General features: G+C 46.5%; 1 protein-coding gene across 5 annotated transcripts in view; it reads right to left on the reverse strand.

Annotated features, from left to right (window-relative positions):
• LOC144491738 (MICOS complex subunit mic25-like) overlaps positions 1-19,504 on the reverse strand; it is a 438,118-nt gene extending 418,614 nt beyond the window's left edge. For 3 of the 5 annotated variants that reach the window (XR_013497493.1, XM_078209976.1, XM_078209979.1), the window contains exons 1-3: positions 19,275-19,447; positions 10,738-10,813; positions 3,689-3,758 (exon numbers count right to left, since the gene is read on the reverse strand). Coding sequence is in view for 4 of the 5 variants with exons in the window: in XM_078209976.1 (XP_078066102.1) it covers positions 3,689-3,758; positions 10,738-10,813; positions 19,275-19,355 (227 nt within the window). In the remaining variant the exon portion in view is untranslated. Of the gene's footprint in view, positions 1-3,688; positions 3,759-10,737; positions 10,814-19,274 lie in introns of all 5 variants that reach the window. The other 2 variants (XM_078209977.1, XM_078209978.1) reach the window with 2 other exon arrangements.
• Positions 19,505-19,917: the final 413 nt, after the last annotated feature.

Genomic DNA, 19,917 nt, shown 5'->3' on the forward strand with positions numbered 1-19,917 from the left:
CAGGAGCTGAATATTTTGACTTTGTTTCTCCTAATGAACAATTGTTGCAGCCCTCAAGGGGTGAAAGACAGAAAGGGAACCAAGCAGGCAGCACCATAAAAAGCAAAGTCACAGGCAGTCAGCAGTGAAATTTAATAATTACACACAACTAAATTCAGACATTCACTTGTCGGACTCACTACCAAACACCAAAAAAAAAGTCCCTTTTAAAAAAAATAAAGGATTCTATGTATTTTGCTCTTCTCTGTTTCTTTAAGGAACTGGTGTTCTTTTGCCAGGTACCTATTCTTTATGTAGAGCTTGACAGCAAGTGTTGGCAGGCTAGATGACCCCAATAAACAGGCAAGCCCATTCTTGTCTTCATTCAACAGCTATGAGATCCTCTGGGGACATCCGCAGGCGTTTTCCAGACAGGGCTCACCACGATAGCAAAGGGAAGTTGCTGACATCCTTGGCCACCTCTCCCTGGCCCAGAAGTGTCAAGGTCAATTGTAGAGTCTCTAGTCAACTGAACACAGACCAGCAATCAAAGTTTATGAACTCTCCATATGCGTAATAAACTTTGATGTAAACAGGTTCTTCTGTAAGCCTGAAATCGCAGAGTTAGCAAGGGTGCAGTCACAAGATAGTAACTGTATAATCCTTCAGCCATTTTCATATTCCAACAGGGTAAAATACTGTGAAAGTGTTAATGATTCTGACATGAGCACCATTTTACAAATAAGCACATTGCACTCCTCCACTCTTAGTATTAGTTATCGTAGGATCCAGACAGTGCAGAAGGAGGCCATTCAGCCCATCGAGCCTGCACCAACAACCCAGGCCTCATCCCGCCCTTGACCTCACGTATTTACCCTGCCAGTTCCCCTGACATTAAGGGGCAATTTACCATCAAGTAACTTAGCCCGCACATCTTTGGAGTGTGGGAGGAAACTGAGCACCCAGAGGAAACCCACGCAGACACGGGGTGAATGTGCAAATTCCACACAATCACCCAAGGCCGCAATCGAACCCGGGTCTCTGGCGCTGTGAGGCAGCAGTGCTAACCACAGCACCACCCTTGTGAATTGCAAACAATTATAGATTTTGTCCTTGTATTATAATTTTCAAGATTATAGAATATTCATTTGGGGAAGTCTGGCCATTTCATAAGCTTATAAGAACATAAGAACTAGGAGCAGGAGTAGGCCATCTGGCCCCTCGAGCCTGCTTCAATAAGATCATGGTTGATCTTTTCGTGGACTCAGCTCCGCTTAACCGCCCGCTCACCATAACCCCTAATTCCTTTACTGTTCAAAAATGTATCTATCCTTGCCTTAAAGACATTCAATGAAGTAGCCTCAACTGCTTCACTGGACAGGGAATTCCACAGATTCACAGCCCTTTGGGTGAAGAAGTTCCTCCTCAACTCAGTGCTAAGTCTGTTCCCCTTATTTTGAGGCCCTGACCCTAGTTCTAGTTTCACCCGCCAGTGTAAACAACCTCCCTGCTTCCCTCTTGTCTATTCCCTTCATAATCTATACGTTTCTATAAGATCTCCCCTCATTTCGTTTCGATAACAATGAGAGCTCCTGGGATAGGTATAATGCGCTGACATACAGAGTGAAACTGCGCCTGCTCTGTTCAAAACTAAACCCTGGACGAGCACTGCCCACTGCTGCAGTACGTTATTTTAGCACAGCCCACAGCCCCTCAAAGGGACCCTGCAAATTTAACATGACCTTATTCATTGAATAGCCCTTGGTGCTGCTTTTCCCAGCTGCATGCATGCATTCAACTTTACTCTCAGCGGCACCCTAACCAATTAACTTCTTCTTCCCTCGGCGATGTGCTGGCTGAACAAAATGGTTGCATTTCTGCTTGTGCTTTTGTCATCCCTTCTAATCATTTATCAATCTGGTGTCCCTTTCTTTCCTTACACCAAGTGAACCATCTCAGTACAACTCTTAAAATAAAAGGTGGAAGATGCCAAATAAACGCAAGTCGCTGTCCCACAGGATTCAGCACATAACAGCAACCGTTTAGTTTATCTTATTTATTAGTGTCACAAGTCGGCTTACATTAAGACCGCAATTAAGTTGCTGCGAAAATCCTCTAGTCGCCACACACTGGCACCTGTTTGGATACACTGAGGGAGAATTTACCATGGCCAATGCACCTAACCAGCACTGGAGCACCTGGGGGAAACCCACGCAGATACGGGGAGAACGTGCAGACTCCGCACAGACTGTGACCCAAGCCGGGAATCGAACTCAGGTCCCTGGCGCTGTAAAGCAGCAGGGTTAACCACTGTGCCAGTATGCCACCCAGTAATTTAGTGACCTGAATTAAAATCAGTGGAACCTGATCAATTAACTAGGCTACTAAACATTCTAATTTTACTACAGGATGTGGTAACATTGTGACAGTTTTACTGGACCACTAATCCAAGAGGCCTGGACTCCAGCAACCCAGTTCAAATCCCACCACAGCTGCTGACTAAATTAAACTAAATTCAGTTAAGGGTGGCACGGTGGCACAGTGGTTAGCACCGCTGCCTCACAGTGCCAGGGACCCAGGTTCGATTCCAGCCTCGGTCACTGTCTGTGTGGAGTTTGCACATTCTATCCGTGTCTGTGTGGGTTCCCTCCGGGTGCTCCGGTTTCTTCCCACAGTCCAAAGATGTGCGGTTAGCTGGATTGGCCATGCTAAATTGACGCTAGTGTCAGGGAAATTGGTAGGGTAATATTCGAGAAGAAATATGTTTACAGAGAATATTCCACTAGGTGGTAGGGGTAGTAGTAGTAGCAGGGCTAAGGAAATAGGGCCTGGGTGGGATTGTGGGCGGTACAGACTCGATGGACCGAATGGCCTCCTTCTGTATTGTAGGGATTCTATGACAAAAAAATAGTCAGTATCCATAACTCTGATTGTGAAACTACTGAATTGTTGCAAAGACACATGGTTCAGTAATGCCCTTTAAGGAAGGAAATCTGCTTTCCCGAGTGTGGCCTGTGACTCCCCAGCCACTGTAACATGGCTGACTTTTAACTGCATATCATTCAGAGGCACTTTGAGGGCAATTAGGGATGGACGATAAATGCTGGCTTCACCACATCCTGTGAGTGAACAAATAAATAGTGAATTAAATTTGAAATATTTAATAATTACATCACTATCTTCATTTTAATTTTTTTTCCCAAATTGATACATAGATCTTTCTAAGAAAAAATAACTTGTATTTAGGGCTCAGGAGGTTGCAAATTGCTTCACAGCCAAATAATTACTTTTTCTTCTTGAGGTGCTATCACTTTTCCAATGTGGTAAACACAGCAGCCGATTTGTGCAAACGCCATGCTGCCACAAACAATAATTGAATAAATGATCAGATCAGATTATTATCATCTTGGGTATTGATTGAGGGAAAATGTTGGCCAGGATACCAGGAGAATTCCACAGTTTCTCTTCCGATACTGCCTTGGGATCATTTACATCCGTCCGGGGCAACATGCTTCTCATTACAGAATACCATCTCTGTCCGATTTAATATTTTTCACTATTCAAGTCTGTTCTTAGAAACATCGCTGTACTATCTATGAGCAACACAACAGGAGAGCAATTGTCTGACACCATAAAGTTCTATTGATCAGAGTTAAGCATCGGGGGAGTGCTTCAGAAAGAGGAGATTATTTCAGCAAGTATGTCTCACCTCCTGTACATCTGCTCTTCAGTACTGGAATGCTTCAGCGTCAGACCATCGCCCCCTTGTTGATCAGGTCCTGTGAATGTGGAAACCAATAAATTATCTCAGTAATAACATTCCGAGTTTGCCAACTATAATAAAGTCGATCCTATGAAATTCACAAACCATTTTGTACCCAGAAACCTGTTACAGTCGAGAAAATTTCATAATTTCAGGTTGAAAAACAAACATTATAGGCACTATACGTAGGTACTTGTCTTTTTTAAGTGTTAAATTGTTCTTTTACTCATAATCTCACTTCCCCTCTCCTTCCTACTAGTATAGCGGCGCGGTGGCACAGTGGTTAGCGTTGCTGCCTCACAGCACCAGGGATCGATTCCTGGCTGGGGTCACTGTGTGTGGAGTTTGCACGTTCTCCCCGTGTCTGTGTGGGTTTCCTCCGGGTGCTCCGGTTTCCTCCCACAGTCCAAAGATGTGCGGATTAGGTGGATTGACCCGGCTGAATTGCCCTCTACTGTCAGGAGGACTAGCTAGGGTAAATGCATGGGGATGTGGGGATAAGGCCTGGGTGGGATTGTGATAGGTGCAGGCTCGATGGGCCGAATGGCCTCCTTCTGCACTGTAGGGATTCTATGGATAATTTCAGGTGGAAAAACAAAAATTAGAGGTCCTATACAACTGTACTTGTCTTTTTTAAGTGTTAAATTGTTCTTTTGCTCATAATCTCAATTTCCCTTTCCTTTCTCCGAGTGTAACGAGTGAAAGAATCCCATCTTAGGTGAACTAATCCCATTTCTAACCCATGGAGTCCAAGTTTCCTATTTCCCAGGAATCATGGCACATAATAAAAAGAGGGAAGAGAGGCCGGATCCAGGAGATACGTGCATTTACAGTGCAGCATGTGGGCCATGAGGAATAGAAGTGCTTTCCCCCAGCAACCTCAAGCTACAGACCACACAATTTCTGTCAAGTCTGGCTACCTCAAAATCATTTTTTTACGTAGCACCTTTAATGCAGAAAAGCATCCCAAATGGTGGCACGGTGGCGCAATGGTTAGCACTGCTGCCTCACAGCGCCAGGGACCCAGGTGTGATTCTGGCCTTGGGTGACTATCTGTGGAGTTTGCACATTCTCCCAGTGTCTGCGTGGGTTTCCTCCGGGTGCTCCGGTTTCCTCCCACAGTCCGAAAGATGTGCAGGTTACGTGGATTGGCCGTGCTAAATTGCCCCTTAGTGTCCCAAGATGTGAAGGTTAGGGGGATTAGCGGGGTAAATATGTGGGGATGTGGGGATAGGACCTGGGTTAGATGACCTTTTGGAGAGTCGGTGTAGGCTTGATGGGCCGAATGGTCTGCTTCTGCACTGTAGGGATTCTGTGAGAAGAGCATACTGACAATAGTTATCAGAAGGAGATGATTAAAAGTTTTATGAAAGGGGTGGATTGAAATGAGTCTTAAAAGGAGAGTGAGATGGAAACGCTCAGAGCTCATGGAAAAGATAGTTGAAGACACAAGGAGAATTTTGGAATGTGTGCTACATAAGGTACACAGCTGCAGCATAGACTTTCTGGAAGGCTATATAGCTGGAGGAAATTACAGACATAGGAAACTGAGAAGGTGGTGTGATGGAAATGTTACTGGACTAGTAATCAATCATAGAATGCCTACAGTGCAGAAGGAGGCCATTCAGCCCATTGAGTCTGCACCGACAACAATCCCACCCAGGCCCTACTCCCATAACCCCACCAATCCCCCTGACATTAAGGGACAATTTAGCATGGCCTAGTCACCTAACCCGCACATTTTTTGACCATGGGAGGAAAGCGGAGCACCCGGAGGAAACCCACACAGTCGCTGGGAGAACATGCAAACACCACACAGACAGTAACCCAAGGCTGGAATTGAACCCAGGTCCCTAGAGCTGTAAGGCAACAGTGCTAACCACTGTGCCATCCAGGTGACTCAGGCTGATGCTCTGGGGATATGGGTTCAAATCCCTGTAAGGCAGCTGCTGGAATTTAAATTCAATTAATAAATCTGGAATATAAAGCTGGATTCAGTGGTGCTTACCATGACAGCTGTTATCGATTGTTGCAAAAACCCGTCAGGTTCACTACTGCCTTTTAGAGAAGATCTGCCATTCTTATCTTGTCCGGCATGGGCATCACTTTAGATTGAGCAAGTGCATGCCTTTGGATGGAGTCTTTGCTCCAATAAGGTCCAGATTGGGAAGGCTCACGAATAGAGCATGAGTGGTTGGACAAGAAGGCTGGTCATGAGCCTTCCCACCCCAGACTGTTTTGGGGCAGCAGCAAGCTGGGGAGTTGACACTCGGGAGAGCTCGAAAAGCACACTCAGTGCTTGATCAAGGGACTGGCATCAGAAAGGGAGGATACCTCTGTAAACCACGCCCTTGCCCTTGATGCTGAACCCCCTTCCCAGCCTTGAGACCCCACCCTACCCTCACTCACCTGTAACCTAGGTCCCTTGCTGATCCTTTCCTCTGGGGTCGTATTAGAAGCAGCTGCTGCTACTCCTGCTGGCTTTGCCTGCAATGGAAAGCTGTTGGTTTCTGAGCGGACGGCAGCTCTAAGGAGGACACACAGGACCTTCGTCCATGGGGTCGTTGATCATTGGGAAGAGCCACTGCTGGTCACCTAATCATAGAAATCATAGAAATCCTACAGTGCAGAAGGAGGCCATTCGGCCCATCGAGTCTGCACCGACCACAATCCCACCCAGGCCCTACCCCCACATATTTACCCGCTAATCCCTCTAACCTACGCATTTTAGGATTCTAAGGGGCAATTTTTAACCTGGCCAGTCAACCTAACCTGCACATCTTTGGACTGTGGGAGGAAACCGGAGCACCCGGAGGAAACCCAAGCAGACACGAGGAGAACGTGCAAACTCCACACAGACAGTGACCCGAGCCGGGAATCGAACCCGGGACCCTGGAGCTGTGAAGCAGCAGTGCTAACCACTGCGCTACTGTGCCTGATTGGCAGATAATACGGTGGGCTTTCCCCAAAAGGGGCAACATGAGGCTCTCGGTGGCTCTCCAACCAATAGGTGAGATCCCTGTCGCCTGGATTAATTACTACCTATGGAATCTGAAGCACATCTCAGGGATTACAAGGTGGTGAACAATCTGGCTCAATCTTAGACAGTGGCTGGGAAGGGGAACGAGATGTAATCAGTAACATAAGGTGCATAGCTTGTGACAGCTGCTAACAATGATGGCTTTAGTCTTTCAAACATTTTCAACAATTTGCTAAATAAGCACAGTATGGAAATGCAATTAAATTGAGATCAGGCCATAAGGGGTTAAGATATAATGTTGAGAACATATTTCTTAAAGCATCCAAAACCAACAATATTTTTCAACAAACGCATGAGGTTTGGCTCCTGGCAGACCTTCCAAATGAGAAATAGTATGTGGCCTTGGCAAATCCCAGTTTATTCCACAAAGTTCAGGTTTGCTGCCAGAAGTAAGTCTATTCAGAATTCCCTAGTACTGAACCAGTCTAAACTGTGCTGAATTCAGACCTGTTAATCATTCCTGATTGAACAGGCACAATGGTGCAAATTATTGCATCGAATGATGATGAACAAGAGGGGTTGTGTTGTCTGGTTTCCAAGCTCCAGATAGTGCTTGATCAAATACAGTTTAATTAGTGCCTCGAACAATACCCGTCTCCAGATTAATAAATCCAGCCAGGTCCCATAAACAATTTGCCTGTGGGCCTCCATTTCAAAACTACACTTTCCACTACCTCGGAAAAGCAGCCAACATAATTAAGGACCCCACGCACCCCGGACATTCTCTCTTGCACTTTCTTCCATCGGGAAAAAGATACAAAAGTCTGAGGTCACGTACCAACCGACTCAAGAACAGCTTCTTCCCTGCTGCTGTCACACTTTTGAATGGACCTACCTCGCGTTAAGTTGATCTTTCTCTATGCCCTAGCTATGACTGTAACACTACATTCTGCATTCTCTCCTTTCCTTCTCTTTGTATAGTGCGCAAGAAACAATACTTTTCATTGTATACCTACACGTGACAATAATAAACCAAATCAAATGTATAGCTTCTATTTTCAATTTAAATTTCCAAACTATACGAGATAAATTATGGGGCAACACCATGGCACAGTGGTTAGCACTGCTGCCTCATGGTGCCAGGGACCCGGGTTCAATTCCAGCCTTGGGTCACAGTCTGTGTGGAGTTTGCACATTCTCCCCTTCTCTGCGTGGGTTTCCTCCGGGTGCTCCGGTTTCTTCCCACAGTCCAAAGATGTGTGGGTTGGGTTGATTGGCCATGCTAAATTGCCCCTTAGTGTCAGGAGGACTAGGAGGGAAAATATGTGGGGTTATGGGGATAGGGCCTGGGTGGGATTGTTGTTGGTGCAGGCTGGATGGGCCGAATGGCCTCCTTTTGCACTATATGGATTCTACTCTATTCTAAATCTCCATGATTTGTCATGCCCACATCCTAATACCCCGAGTGATAGCAGGAGAGAGTTATAGAATGATGCATGCTAACATTCAGCCTGTCACATCTGTGCTAGCTCTTTGGTAGAGCTAGCCTGCTCTGTCCTCAAAGCCTTGTGAATGTTTTTCCCCCTTCATGTACTTATCTAATTCTCCACTAAATGTTATTGCTGAATCTGCTTCCATTGCTCTTTTAGATAATGCATTCCACATCACAATTCACTGTGTGGAAAAATGTTTTCCCGTGTCCCGATATTACTGGAGCTGCATGAAATGCACTCGGTCTGCTATCTGATGGGTTTACTCATAATGTAGGATCTGAAAGAGATGGTAGATTTAATTTTGGAGCCTACTGAGAAATGTTTCATTTCCTGTTCACAGAAAGCTTTTCTTTACGCAGAGCGTTCTATTCAGAAAAGTAATAACGTGCATCTAGAAATCCATGTTCGTGCTTCCGATCTGCTTTATCCTATGATTTCTCTATCTTCTGACCCACAACTGCTGACCTCAATACTTGTAATACTGTAGCAATCAGCACCTTGTGCGATAAAGACTTAACATTCATATCGTCCCTTTGCCTAAAGGTGTCAGCTGGGCGCTCTCGCCTCTGGGTCAGGAGGCAGTGGGCTCAAGTCCCACTCCAGACACTCGATCACAGAACCTGGGCTGACACCACAGTGCAGGACTGAAGGAGTGCGGCATTATCAGAGGTCCCTTTCAAACTACCCGAGGCCCCCCTCTGCCCTCTCAAGTCAGAATATTCGAAGGGCTGGGGAGTTCTCTCTGATGTCCTACTTCCTCAACCAAAATGACCCAAAGCTAGGTGGGAATGGGAGTTGGGAGGAAGATACAAAGTTACTTCAAGAGGATTCGGACAGACTGAGTGAGTCTGAGCAAGAACATGGAAGATTCTTTTTTAATTTATTCATGGGACATGGGTGTCGCTGGCTGGCCAGCATTTATTGCCCATCCCTAATTGCCCGAGGACAGTTGAGAGTCATTGCTGTGGCTCTGGAGTCACATGTAGGCCAGACCGGGTAATGACAGCAGATTTCCTTCCCTAAAGGACATTAGTGAACCAGATGGGTTTTTCCAACAATCGACAATGGTTTCATGGTCATCAGTAGATTCTTAATTCCAGATTTTTTTTTATTGAATTCAAATTCCACCATCTGCCGTGGCAGGATTCGAACCCAGGTCCCCAGAACATTAGCTGAGTTTCTGGATTAATAGTCTAGCAATAATATCACTGGGCCATCACATCCCCATGATGGACTATAAGTTTATTTGTTAGTGTCACAAGTCGGCTTGCATTAACACTGCAATGAAGTTACTGTGAAAATCCCCTCGTTGTAACACTCCGGTGCCTGTTCGGGTACAGAGGGAGAATTTAGCATGACCAACGCACCTAACCAGCACGTCCTTCAGACTGTGGGAGGAAACCGGAGCACCTGGAGGAAACCCACGCAGGCACGGGGAGAACGTGCAGACTCCGCACAGTGACCCAAGCCAGGAATCGAACCCGGGTCCCTGGCGCTGTGAGGCAGCAGTGCTAACAACTGTGGAAAATTGAGAGGATATCCACTTTGGAAGGAGGAACAGATGTGTAGAGTATTTCTTAAATGATAAGAGAGTTAAAGATGTTCCGGGTAGGTGGATTGGCCATGCTAAATTGCCCCTTAGTGTCAGGAAGATTATGGGGATAGGACCTGGGGGGATTATTGTCAGTGCAGGCTCGATGGGCCGAATGGCCTCTTTCTGCACTCTAGGAATTCTATGATTCTATGAAAATCACTGAAACAAATGATTTAGGCATTACCCCTCTGCTGTCACTGGGACCTTGCTGTGCAAAAAATTGGCTGCAGCATTTCCTACATTGCAGTTGTAATTGCGGCTACAGAGCAGAAGGAGGCCATTCAGCCCATCGAGTCTGCACCAACTCGCCAACACAGCATCTTACCCAGGCCCACCCTACCGCCGTAACACCATGTATTTACCCCGTTAATCCTCCTAACCTGCGCATCTTTGGACACAAAGGGGCAATTTACCATGGCCAATCCACCTAACCTGCATATCTTTGGACTGTGGGAGGAAACCAGAGCATCCGGAGGAAACCCACGCAGACACAGGGAGAAGATGCAAACTCCATCCGAGACTGCAAACCGCTGCGCCAACCTTTTAGATGTCCTGAGGTCATGACAGGTGCTATATCAATGCAAGGTTTTTGTTCTATGCATCAAAGCACATTTTATCTACTGAATTACTCTGAAACCTTTGAGACAAACATAGCAGCTATTCTCCCCACCACAAAATCCCATAGTAACAATGGCACAACGGCATAACTGACCAATTAGCAAAGCATGGTCGAGGGTGGTGGGAGAGATGGTATTAATGTGTTAGCTAAGTGAAAGATGTTGGCCTTGAGCCAGTAGAATTTATTTTGCTTTTCAAATTGTGCAACAAGATCTTTAGTTTTCCATTGAAGCAATGGCAGCAATCCCATTATTAACTCTTAGAAAGAATGTTTGACATCAGTACCATCTTCTACTGGCCGTTCACATACCTGCAGGGACAGAGTTTGATGGCTTGGACAACGGTTGAGGAAGATCCTTCATTCGTGAGACAAGGTTTTCAGACAGCTGTGAAGAAATACGTTTAGTAAGGATGTGAAATTCTTTGCACGAGTATTTCACCGCAAACGTAGCTACTTCGATTGGGACAAGGAAAGAGGGTACCTTGACTGAGAATCTAAAATTTAAAAATTTTGCAAAATTAAAATCAGTTCCAATCCCCAGTGGCTCAGTGTGCCTGAGAGAGAGAGAAATGGCTTCAATGGTTATTGACTACAGAAAGAGGTGCACTTGTATTTCTGTTGCATCCTAACAAAGATTCCTACAGTACAGAAGGAGGCCATTCAGTCCATCGAGTCGGTACCAACCACAATCCCACCTAGGCCCTATCCCACGCATTTACCCTGCTAATCCCCCTGACACTAAAGGGGCAATTTAGCATGGCCAATCCATCTAACCCGCACATCTTTGGACTGTGGGAGGCAACCTTTACAGATGCACCATAAAAAGCACTCTTTCTGGTTGTATCACAGCTTGGTATGGCTCCTGCTCTGCCCAAGGCCGCAAGGAACTATAAAAGGTCGTGAATGTAGCCCAATCCATCACGCGAACCAGCCTCCCATTCACTGACTCTGTCTACACTTTCTGCTGCCTCGACAAAGCAGCCAGCATAATTAAGGACCCCACGCACCCCGGGCATTCCCTCTTCCAACTTCTTCCTTCGGGAAAAAGATACAAAAGTCTGAGGTCATGTACCAACCGACTCAAGAACAACTTCTTCCCTGCTGCCGTCAGACTTTTGAATGGACTTATCTCGCATTAAGCTGATGTTCCTCTATACCCTAGCTATGACTGCAACACTACATTCTGCAATCTCTCGTTTCCTTCTCTATGAACGGTATGTTTTGTCTGTATAGCGCGCAAGAAATGATACTTTTCACTGTATGTTAATACATGTGACAATAATAAATCAAATCAAATCAACTGGAGCACCCGGAGGAAGCCCACACAGACACGGGGAGAATGCACAAACTTCACATTGTCTCCCAAAGCCAGAATTGAACCCGGGTCCCTGGCACTGAGAGGCAGCAGTGCTAACCACTGTGCCACCCACGGTACCTCTTAGTAGTTTCCCAAAACAATTCACAGACTGTGAATTACCCGAGTGCAGTTACTGTTGTTATGTAGGGAAACACACCATTCAATAAGCGCAAAGGAACATCTCACAAAAAGCCACGAGTTGAATGACCAGGTGATCTGTTTTGATGATGTTGGTCAAGGAACGAACATTAGGCAGGAAGAACTCGTTGCCTGTTTCAAAGCAATCCAGAGCAATCAGGTCAGGCTTCTATTTAATGTTTCACTTGTAGCACTCCTTCAGTAATACAGAGTGGAGGGGAAGCAGCAACAGCGCAGGCACGGGCAGCCTTCTGGAATCTCCCCAAAGTGTTTTACCTGCCAGCCTGGACCGCGAGTACAAATGCTGGTTCAGCACACAGTGGACAAAACTTAGAGCTGCCATGTGGCTGGTTCTGGATTTAAACTTAGATCTGAATTACAGTACGTGCAAATAATTGGCAGTGGCAATTGCACCCCAGTGTTGTGGCTGACATCTGTCCCTTAACCAATATCACTAAGAGAGACTATAGAAACATAGAAGATAGGAACAGGAGGAGGCCATTTGACCCTTCGAGCCTGCTCCGCCATTCATTACGATCATGGCTGATCGTCCAACTCAATAGCCTAATCCTGCTTTCTCCCCATGACCTTTGCACCCATTCACCCCAAGTGCTATATCCAGCCGCCTCTTGAATACATTCAATGTTTTGGCATCGACTACTTCCTGTGGTAATGAATTCCACAGGCTCACCACTCTTTGGGTGAAGAAATGTCTCCTCACCTCCGTCCTAAATGGTCTACCCTGAATCCTCAGACTGTGACCCCTGGTTCTGGACTCTCCCACCATCGGGAACATCCTCCCTGCATCTACCCTGTCTAGTCCTGTTAGAATTTTATAAGTCTCTATGAGATCTCACCTCATTCGTCTGAACTCCAGCGAAGACAATCCAAACCTAGTCAATATCTCTTCATACATCAGTCCCGCCATCCCCGGAATCAGCCTGGTAAATCTGGTCATGTATCACCTTATGTGCTTGTTGTGTACAAATTGGCTGCCATGTTTCTTACATTATAAACAATTTTATTTATTTATTTGTCACAAGTAGGCTTACATGTACGCTGCAATGAAGTTACTGTGAAAATCCCCTAATCACCACACTCCGGCACCTGTTCGGGTACACCGAGGGAGAATTTAGCATGACCAATTCACCTAACCAGCACATTTTTGGACAATGAAGTGCAGTCACTGTTGTAAAGTCTCTTGAGGTTGTGAAAGGTACCATATAAATGCAAGTTCCTTTTCCTTTCATCTTTAATGCCTGGGAGGGTTTAGAGGATGTAGAAGGATCAGCAGAGTGCAGGTGCTACAAATTGCTCCAGGCTTATCAAAAGCGGAGTGTTCTCCCTTCTCCGGGGGCTACATTCAATTGACTGGAGACGGGAGGCAGTGTCCCAGTTCAAGAATGATGCCAAGTGAACCTGACAGGGACCAGCACAGGAAGAGAGCTCAGCAAATTCAGCGTGCTCACGAGAGAACAGACCAAGGGGAAAACTGGAAGGGGAGAAAGAAAACCGAGAAGTGACAATAACACACAACTTTCAGACAGTGACAATCACTCACATGTCTCGAAATTTCAAAGAGCTCACCTTGAGTTTTTAAAAAGACAGATCAGTTTAATTTAATTTTCGCTACGAGCAGTGTGGTGCAATTTTTCCCTGTCAACTGTCAAAAACAATGAGTTTTAAATAACATTAACCTCACACAGGATGATCAGATCAGAGTGATTGTGAAAGTAATAAAACAGTCTACATCTCTGATGGAACCTATAATTGAATATCTCATTCGTTATTCAAAAAAATGCCAGCACGTTGGGTATATGACTCTTTACTCTGCCAGCACGATTCTATCAGGGAATATCTCCTGAGAGTTCTCTTCTGCAGCATATTCCCCTCTCTCGTCTTCTGCAGATGGCAACTCGTGCTGCAGTGTAACCCAGTGCATCTGAGCACTGAGTGATTTGCAAGTTAGGGGAAATGGCGCAGGTTATACAGCTGCCCACGCCCTGACAGACCGTAACAGAGTACCACTGGATAGGAATCAGCAAAGGTACATGATTAATGGGGCTAAAGAGTGGAATTGGGGAGGTGATGGCCTAGTGGTATTATCGCGAGAGTATTAATCCAAAAACTCAGCTAATGTTCTGGGGACCCGGGTTCGAATCCCCCCCACACGGCGGATGGTGGAATTCGAATTCAATAAAAAATATCTGGAATTAAGAATCTACTGATGACCATGAAACCATTGTCGGTTGTCGTAAAAAACCCAACTGGTTCACTAATGTCCTTTAGGGAAGGAAATCTGCCGTCCTGTCCTGGTCTGGCCTACATGTGACGTGGAGATGCCGGCGTTGGACTGGGGTAAACACAGTAAGAAGTTTAACAACACCAGGTTAAAGTCCAACAGGTTTATTTGGTAGCAAAAGCCACACAAGCTTTCGAGGCTCTAAGCCCCTTCTTCTCACTCACCTGAAGAAGGGGCTTAGAGCCTCGAAAGCTTGTGTGGCTTTTGCTACCAAATAAACCTGTTGGACTTTAACCTGGTGTTGTTAAACTTCTTACTACATGTGACTCCAGAGCCACAGCAATGTGACTCTCAACTGTCCTCGGGCAACTAGGGATGGGCAATAAATGCTGGCCCAGCCAGCGACGCCCATGTTCCACGAATGAATTTTTTTTTAAAAATTACCACACAAAATCTGAAATTAATTACCTGTTTGGGACTGAAAAGGGGAACGGCAAGTTACATTTATATTCACAACTCATGCTCCCTTAGGTACCAAGATTTTTCCAAATATAGAGGCGCAGCAGCATTCTACCAGAGCATTCCTATCAACACTATCGCGGGCAAATTCCCCTCACCATCCTGACTTGGAAATGTATCACCATTCCCTCACTGTGACCAAGTCAAAATCCTGGAACTCCCTATCTAACAGCACTGTGGGTGTACCTACTGTGACGATACTGTGCCTTTACGAAATGTACTTTAATCATGTTTCTTTGCAGGTTTTTCAACCAGTTCCTAGCATTTTATTTTTGGTACATTTTGTCTGCAGCCTGTGTCCTCTGATTGTTACTGAAGTAACATAATGGACATCAGGTTTAATTTTAATCTGGACTAATGCAGTGTCCTGGAGTATTATGAGCCTTTTGGAGTTGTTGGGTGGGGCATGATTGACAGGTCACATGATGCCTGGGGACAGTTTTTTCCCCACAGAAAAGCCCAAAGTTTTAGTTTCATTTTTCTCAGAGGCTGCTTCGACTTTGAGACAGAAAGCAGTGTCTCTTGTTTTCCCCTCTCTCTGGAGTTGGAAACTCTGCTGTCTGTGAGTTGCTGTTAGAAGCTGGTGGAAGCAGGCAGTGTGTGTCTCTCTCTTTCTCCAGAGGCTTTTTGGAAAGTTCCAAGACTGGAAGGAATTTTAATCCAACATTCAAAGGACCAATTCACAGCAGCTGTTAAAAAGCTGCAAAATCCAGCATCACGTGAGCATACTTGCTTTTTGTCCCAAGTCTCGAAAGGGGTGTATGTTTGTGGGGTGTTGTTTGACTTGGAACATCATAGATAGCTAGCTGTTAAGGTTTATACTGTATCATGTTTGATTCTTGTAATTAGTAAAAGTTATGCTAAATCTTATGTCCACTCATTATCAAAGCAAGGATTGTGAGGGATATGGAATTCCTCTGTTTATCCTTGTTATAACAAGGTGGAATGTTTTGAGGCAGGGTGGGGAGGGTGATAATTATACCAAATAAAGGATACATCTACTAAAGCTCAAAATGCTGACCTTCTGTGCTGGACAGTGGGTAAATGACCATGAAGGTGCACAATCCCACACATTATGATTCACTTGCTTCTTTTTCCAAATGTTTACCCAATAGACCACAAACCTGGACTGCAAAGACTTGATTCCCCAACTCTGGGGATCAGACCCCGATCCTTAAACTCCAGATCCCCCAAGGTATCCACCCACACTCGCCCTCCACTGATACCTCCCTCACCTGTCCAACATCTCTCCGCTCCCTACCCGCATCGACTCCCATCTACACACCACCCTCTCCACACCCCTCCCCCAGCCACTTCCACCAACCTCTCCCCGACACTCCACCTAATCTTCTACACCCAATCTCACTCCCAAAAACCCCATCTCGACAACCCCCACTCCAGCAACCCATAGCCCCCACTGCTTCCCCAACATCCCCATCCCACATCTTCTCCCCCCTCCCCATTCCACCCCACCCATCAATCTCGCACTACCCCACCACTCCTCTGTCCACTCCACCCCACGCACCTGCAACTCCCTCCACATAGCCCCGCCAAACTTCCAACCAGCCCCCCACATTCACCCCTCCCCCCTCACCCACATCTCCTCCCTACTCCTTCCCCCACCCAACTCCCCTACCCATCCCTCTCCCTCCCATCCACTCCTTTCTCCACTCACCATCCATCCACCCACCCCTCTGGAGAAGTACCAGAGGATTGGAAAACTGCCAATGTGATACCCGTTCAAAAAGAGAGGAGGCCAAAGGTAGGCAAGTGTAGGGTAATTAGCCTAACATCGATTGTTGGAAAAATGTTGGAGTTAATTATTAAGGAAGTAATAGCAACACATTTAGAAAACCATAATCTAATCAAGCAGATTCAGCATGGCTTTCTGAAAGGGAAATTGTATCTGACGAATTTATTAGAGATTTTCGAGGAAGTCTCAACCAAAGTGGATGGAGGGGAACCAGTAGATGTGTTGGATCTCGACTTGCGGTGTTGCAGATAGTATACTGGCATGGATAGAGAATTGGCTAATGGGCAGGACACAGCAAGTGGGATTAAGGAGTTATCTTTCAGGTTGGCAACCTGTAACCAGTGGGGTTCCACAAGGGTCAATGCTGGGATCACAACTATTTACAATATATTTAAATGACTTGGAGGAAAGAAGCAAATATACTAAAGCCAAATTTGCAGAAGACACAAAAATAGGTGGAAAGGCAAGTTGCGAGGGGGATACAAACAGTGGCACGGTGCCACAGGGGTTAGCACTGCTGCCTCACAGCTCCAGGGAACTGGGTTCGATTCCCAGCTTGGATCACTGTCTGTGTGGAGTTTGCATGTTCTCCCCGTGTCTGCGTGGGTTTCCTCTGGGTGCTCTGGATTCCTCCCACAGTCCAGTGCAGGTTAGGTGTATTGGTCATGCTAAATTGCCCCTTAGTGTCCCAGGATGCGTAGGTTAGAGGGATTCGTGGGTAAATATGTGGGGTTACGGTGATCGGGCCTGGGTGGGATTGTTGTTGGTGTAGACTTGATGGGCCAAATGGCCTCCTTCTGCACTGTAGGGATTCAATGATTTTATGAAACAGTTTATAAAGAGATATTGATAGGTTAAGTGAGTGAGTAAAATGTTGCCAAATGGAGTATAAAGTGGGAAAATGTGAAGTTGTTCCTTTTGGAAGGGAGAACAAAAGAACGGAGTATTATTTAAATGGAGAAAAACTTGCAGAAAACTGCAACACAAAGGGACTTGGGTTACATGAGCACGAGACACAGAAAGCTAGCACACAGGTGCAGCAGGTAATCAGGAAGGCTAATGGAATGTCAGCCCTTGTATCTCGGGGCAAGAAAAAACAGAAAATGCCGGAAACTCTCAGCAGGTCTGACAGCGCCTGTGGAGAGAGAATAGAGCCAACATTTCCAAGTCTGGATTGAATCATCCAGATTTGAAATGTTGGCTCTATTCTCTCTCCACAGATGCTGTCAGATCTGCGGAGATTTTCCAGCATTTTCTGTTCTTGTTTCAGATTCCAGCATCCAAAGTATTTTGCTTTTATCTTATTTCAAAGTAGCTGGACTACAAGAGGAGGGAAGTCTGGCTGCAACTTTACAAGGTACTGGTGACCACATGTGGAGCAGTTTTGGTTCCCCTATTTAAGGAAAGATGTTATTACACTGGAGACAGTTCAGAGAAGGTTCACTAGAATGATCCCGGTGTGGAGGGATTGTCTCATGAGGAAAAGTTAAACAGTTGGGACTCTACTCATTGGAATTTCGAAGAATGAGTGTTGATCCCATTGAAACATATATGATTTGTAAGGGGTTTGACGGGGTAAATGCTGAGAGGGTGTTTCCCCTCATGGGAGAGTCTAGGACCAGAGGGCAGAGCCTCAGAATAAAGGGGCACCAATTTAAGACTGAGATGAGGAAGAATTTCTTCTCTCGGAGGGTTGAAAGTGTTTGGAACTCCTTGCCACAGCTGTGGGGGGGAAGAGTCCTTGTGTGTATTTAAAGCTGAGATGGATAGATTTTTGATCAGTGAGGGAATCAAGGATTACGGGGAAAGGGCAGGAAAGTGGACCTGAGGAGTGTTGGATGAGCCTTGATCTTGTTGAATGGCAGAGCAGGCCTGAGGGGCCAAACAGCCTACTCCTATTTCTTATGGTCTTACCCTCTTTACCCCTCTCCCAGTTACAGCTTTACAACCTCCCACACTTATCCCCTTTATCCCACTCCCCATTTACCCCATCCCCATTTACTACCTTAACCATCTCCCCATTTACCCACTTCTCCATTTACCCCCTTTATCCCTCCCCATTTACCCTGTTACCACTCTCCCGTTACCCCCTTTATCTGTCTCCAAATGTATCTCTTTACCTCTCTCCCATTTACCCTTCTCCCCATTTTTCCTCTGTACCCTCTCTCTATTTACCTTCTCTGCCCATTTACCCCTCCCTATTTAACCTATTACCACTCTCCCCAGTTACCCCATTTACCCCCTTTACCTCACTCCCAATTTACCCCCTTAACCCCATTACCTCCCTATTTAACCCCATTTACCCCCTCTGCCCATTTACCCCTCCCCATTTACCCCATTACCACTTTCCCGAGTTACCCCATTTATCCCTCTCCCAATTTACCCCCTCTGCCCATTTACCCCTCTCCCCATATCCCCTTTTCCCCTCTCCCCCCTTATTCCATCCCCATTTATCCCATTACCACTCTCCCCAGTTACCCCATTTACCCCCTTTACCTCACTCCCAATTTACCTCCTTAACCCCAAGACCTCCCTATTTAACCCCATTTACCCCATCTGCCCATTTACCCCTTCCCCATTTACCCCTCCCTATTTACCCCATTACCACTTTCCCTAGTTACCCCATTTATCCCTCTCCCAATTTACCCCCTCTGCCCATTTACCCCTCTCCCCCCCCTTACCCCATCCCCATTTATCCCATTACCACTCTCCCCAGTTACCCCCTTTACCTCACTCCCAATTTACCCCCTTAACCCCAAGACCTCCCTATTTAACCCCCTTTCCCCCCTCTGCCCATTTACCCCCCCCCCTCCTGCCTGTCTGTCCCGCTCACTCACCCTCATTCCCTGTAAAACTGTCACTCGCTCCTGATGGTCTTTGCCGAAGGAGACGCGCCTGGTGCTGCCGTTCGCCCCCATCCCGGGCTCGGTGAGGGGGAATTGAAAGATTTAAATTTAATGTTGATTCCAAAGCCGGCTCCCCAGCAGCTGCAGTATCCTCGCACGCGATTGGACCGGGAGGCGGGACCCCAGCCGCCCAATCGGATTGGCCGTTGACGGCGAGCGGGCTGTGCGCATGCGCAGCGCGGGCGTTTCTGGGGGGTTGTAGTTTCTCTCCGCTGGGTGCGCTTCCCCAGGCCGGCCAGAGGTGGCGCTGCACTGAGACTTGGCCCCCCCCCCCCCAAGCCCACCCCACACTCCCAGACCGAGCCTTCCACACCCAGAGCACCCACACTGGGTGCACATGTACCCCGGCACATCGCAATTTGGCACGGCCATCAAGACTCCCACCAACTTTTACAGATGCACCACAGAACGGTAGCACAGTGGATAGCACTGCTGCTTCACAGCTCCAGGGTCCCGGGTTCGATTCCCGGCTCGGGTCACTGTCTGTGTGGAGTTTGCACATCCTCCTCGTGTCTGCGTGGGTTTCCTCCGGGTTCTCCGGTTTCCTCCCACAGTCCAAAGATGTGCGGGTTAG

This window comes from Mustelus asterias, chromosome 3 (assembly GCF_964213995.1).
Source record: "Mustelus asterias chromosome 3, sMusAst1.hap1.1, whole genome shotgun sequence".
NCBI lineage: Eukaryota > Metazoa > Chordata > Chondrichthyes > Carcharhiniformes > Triakidae > Mustelus > Mustelus asterias.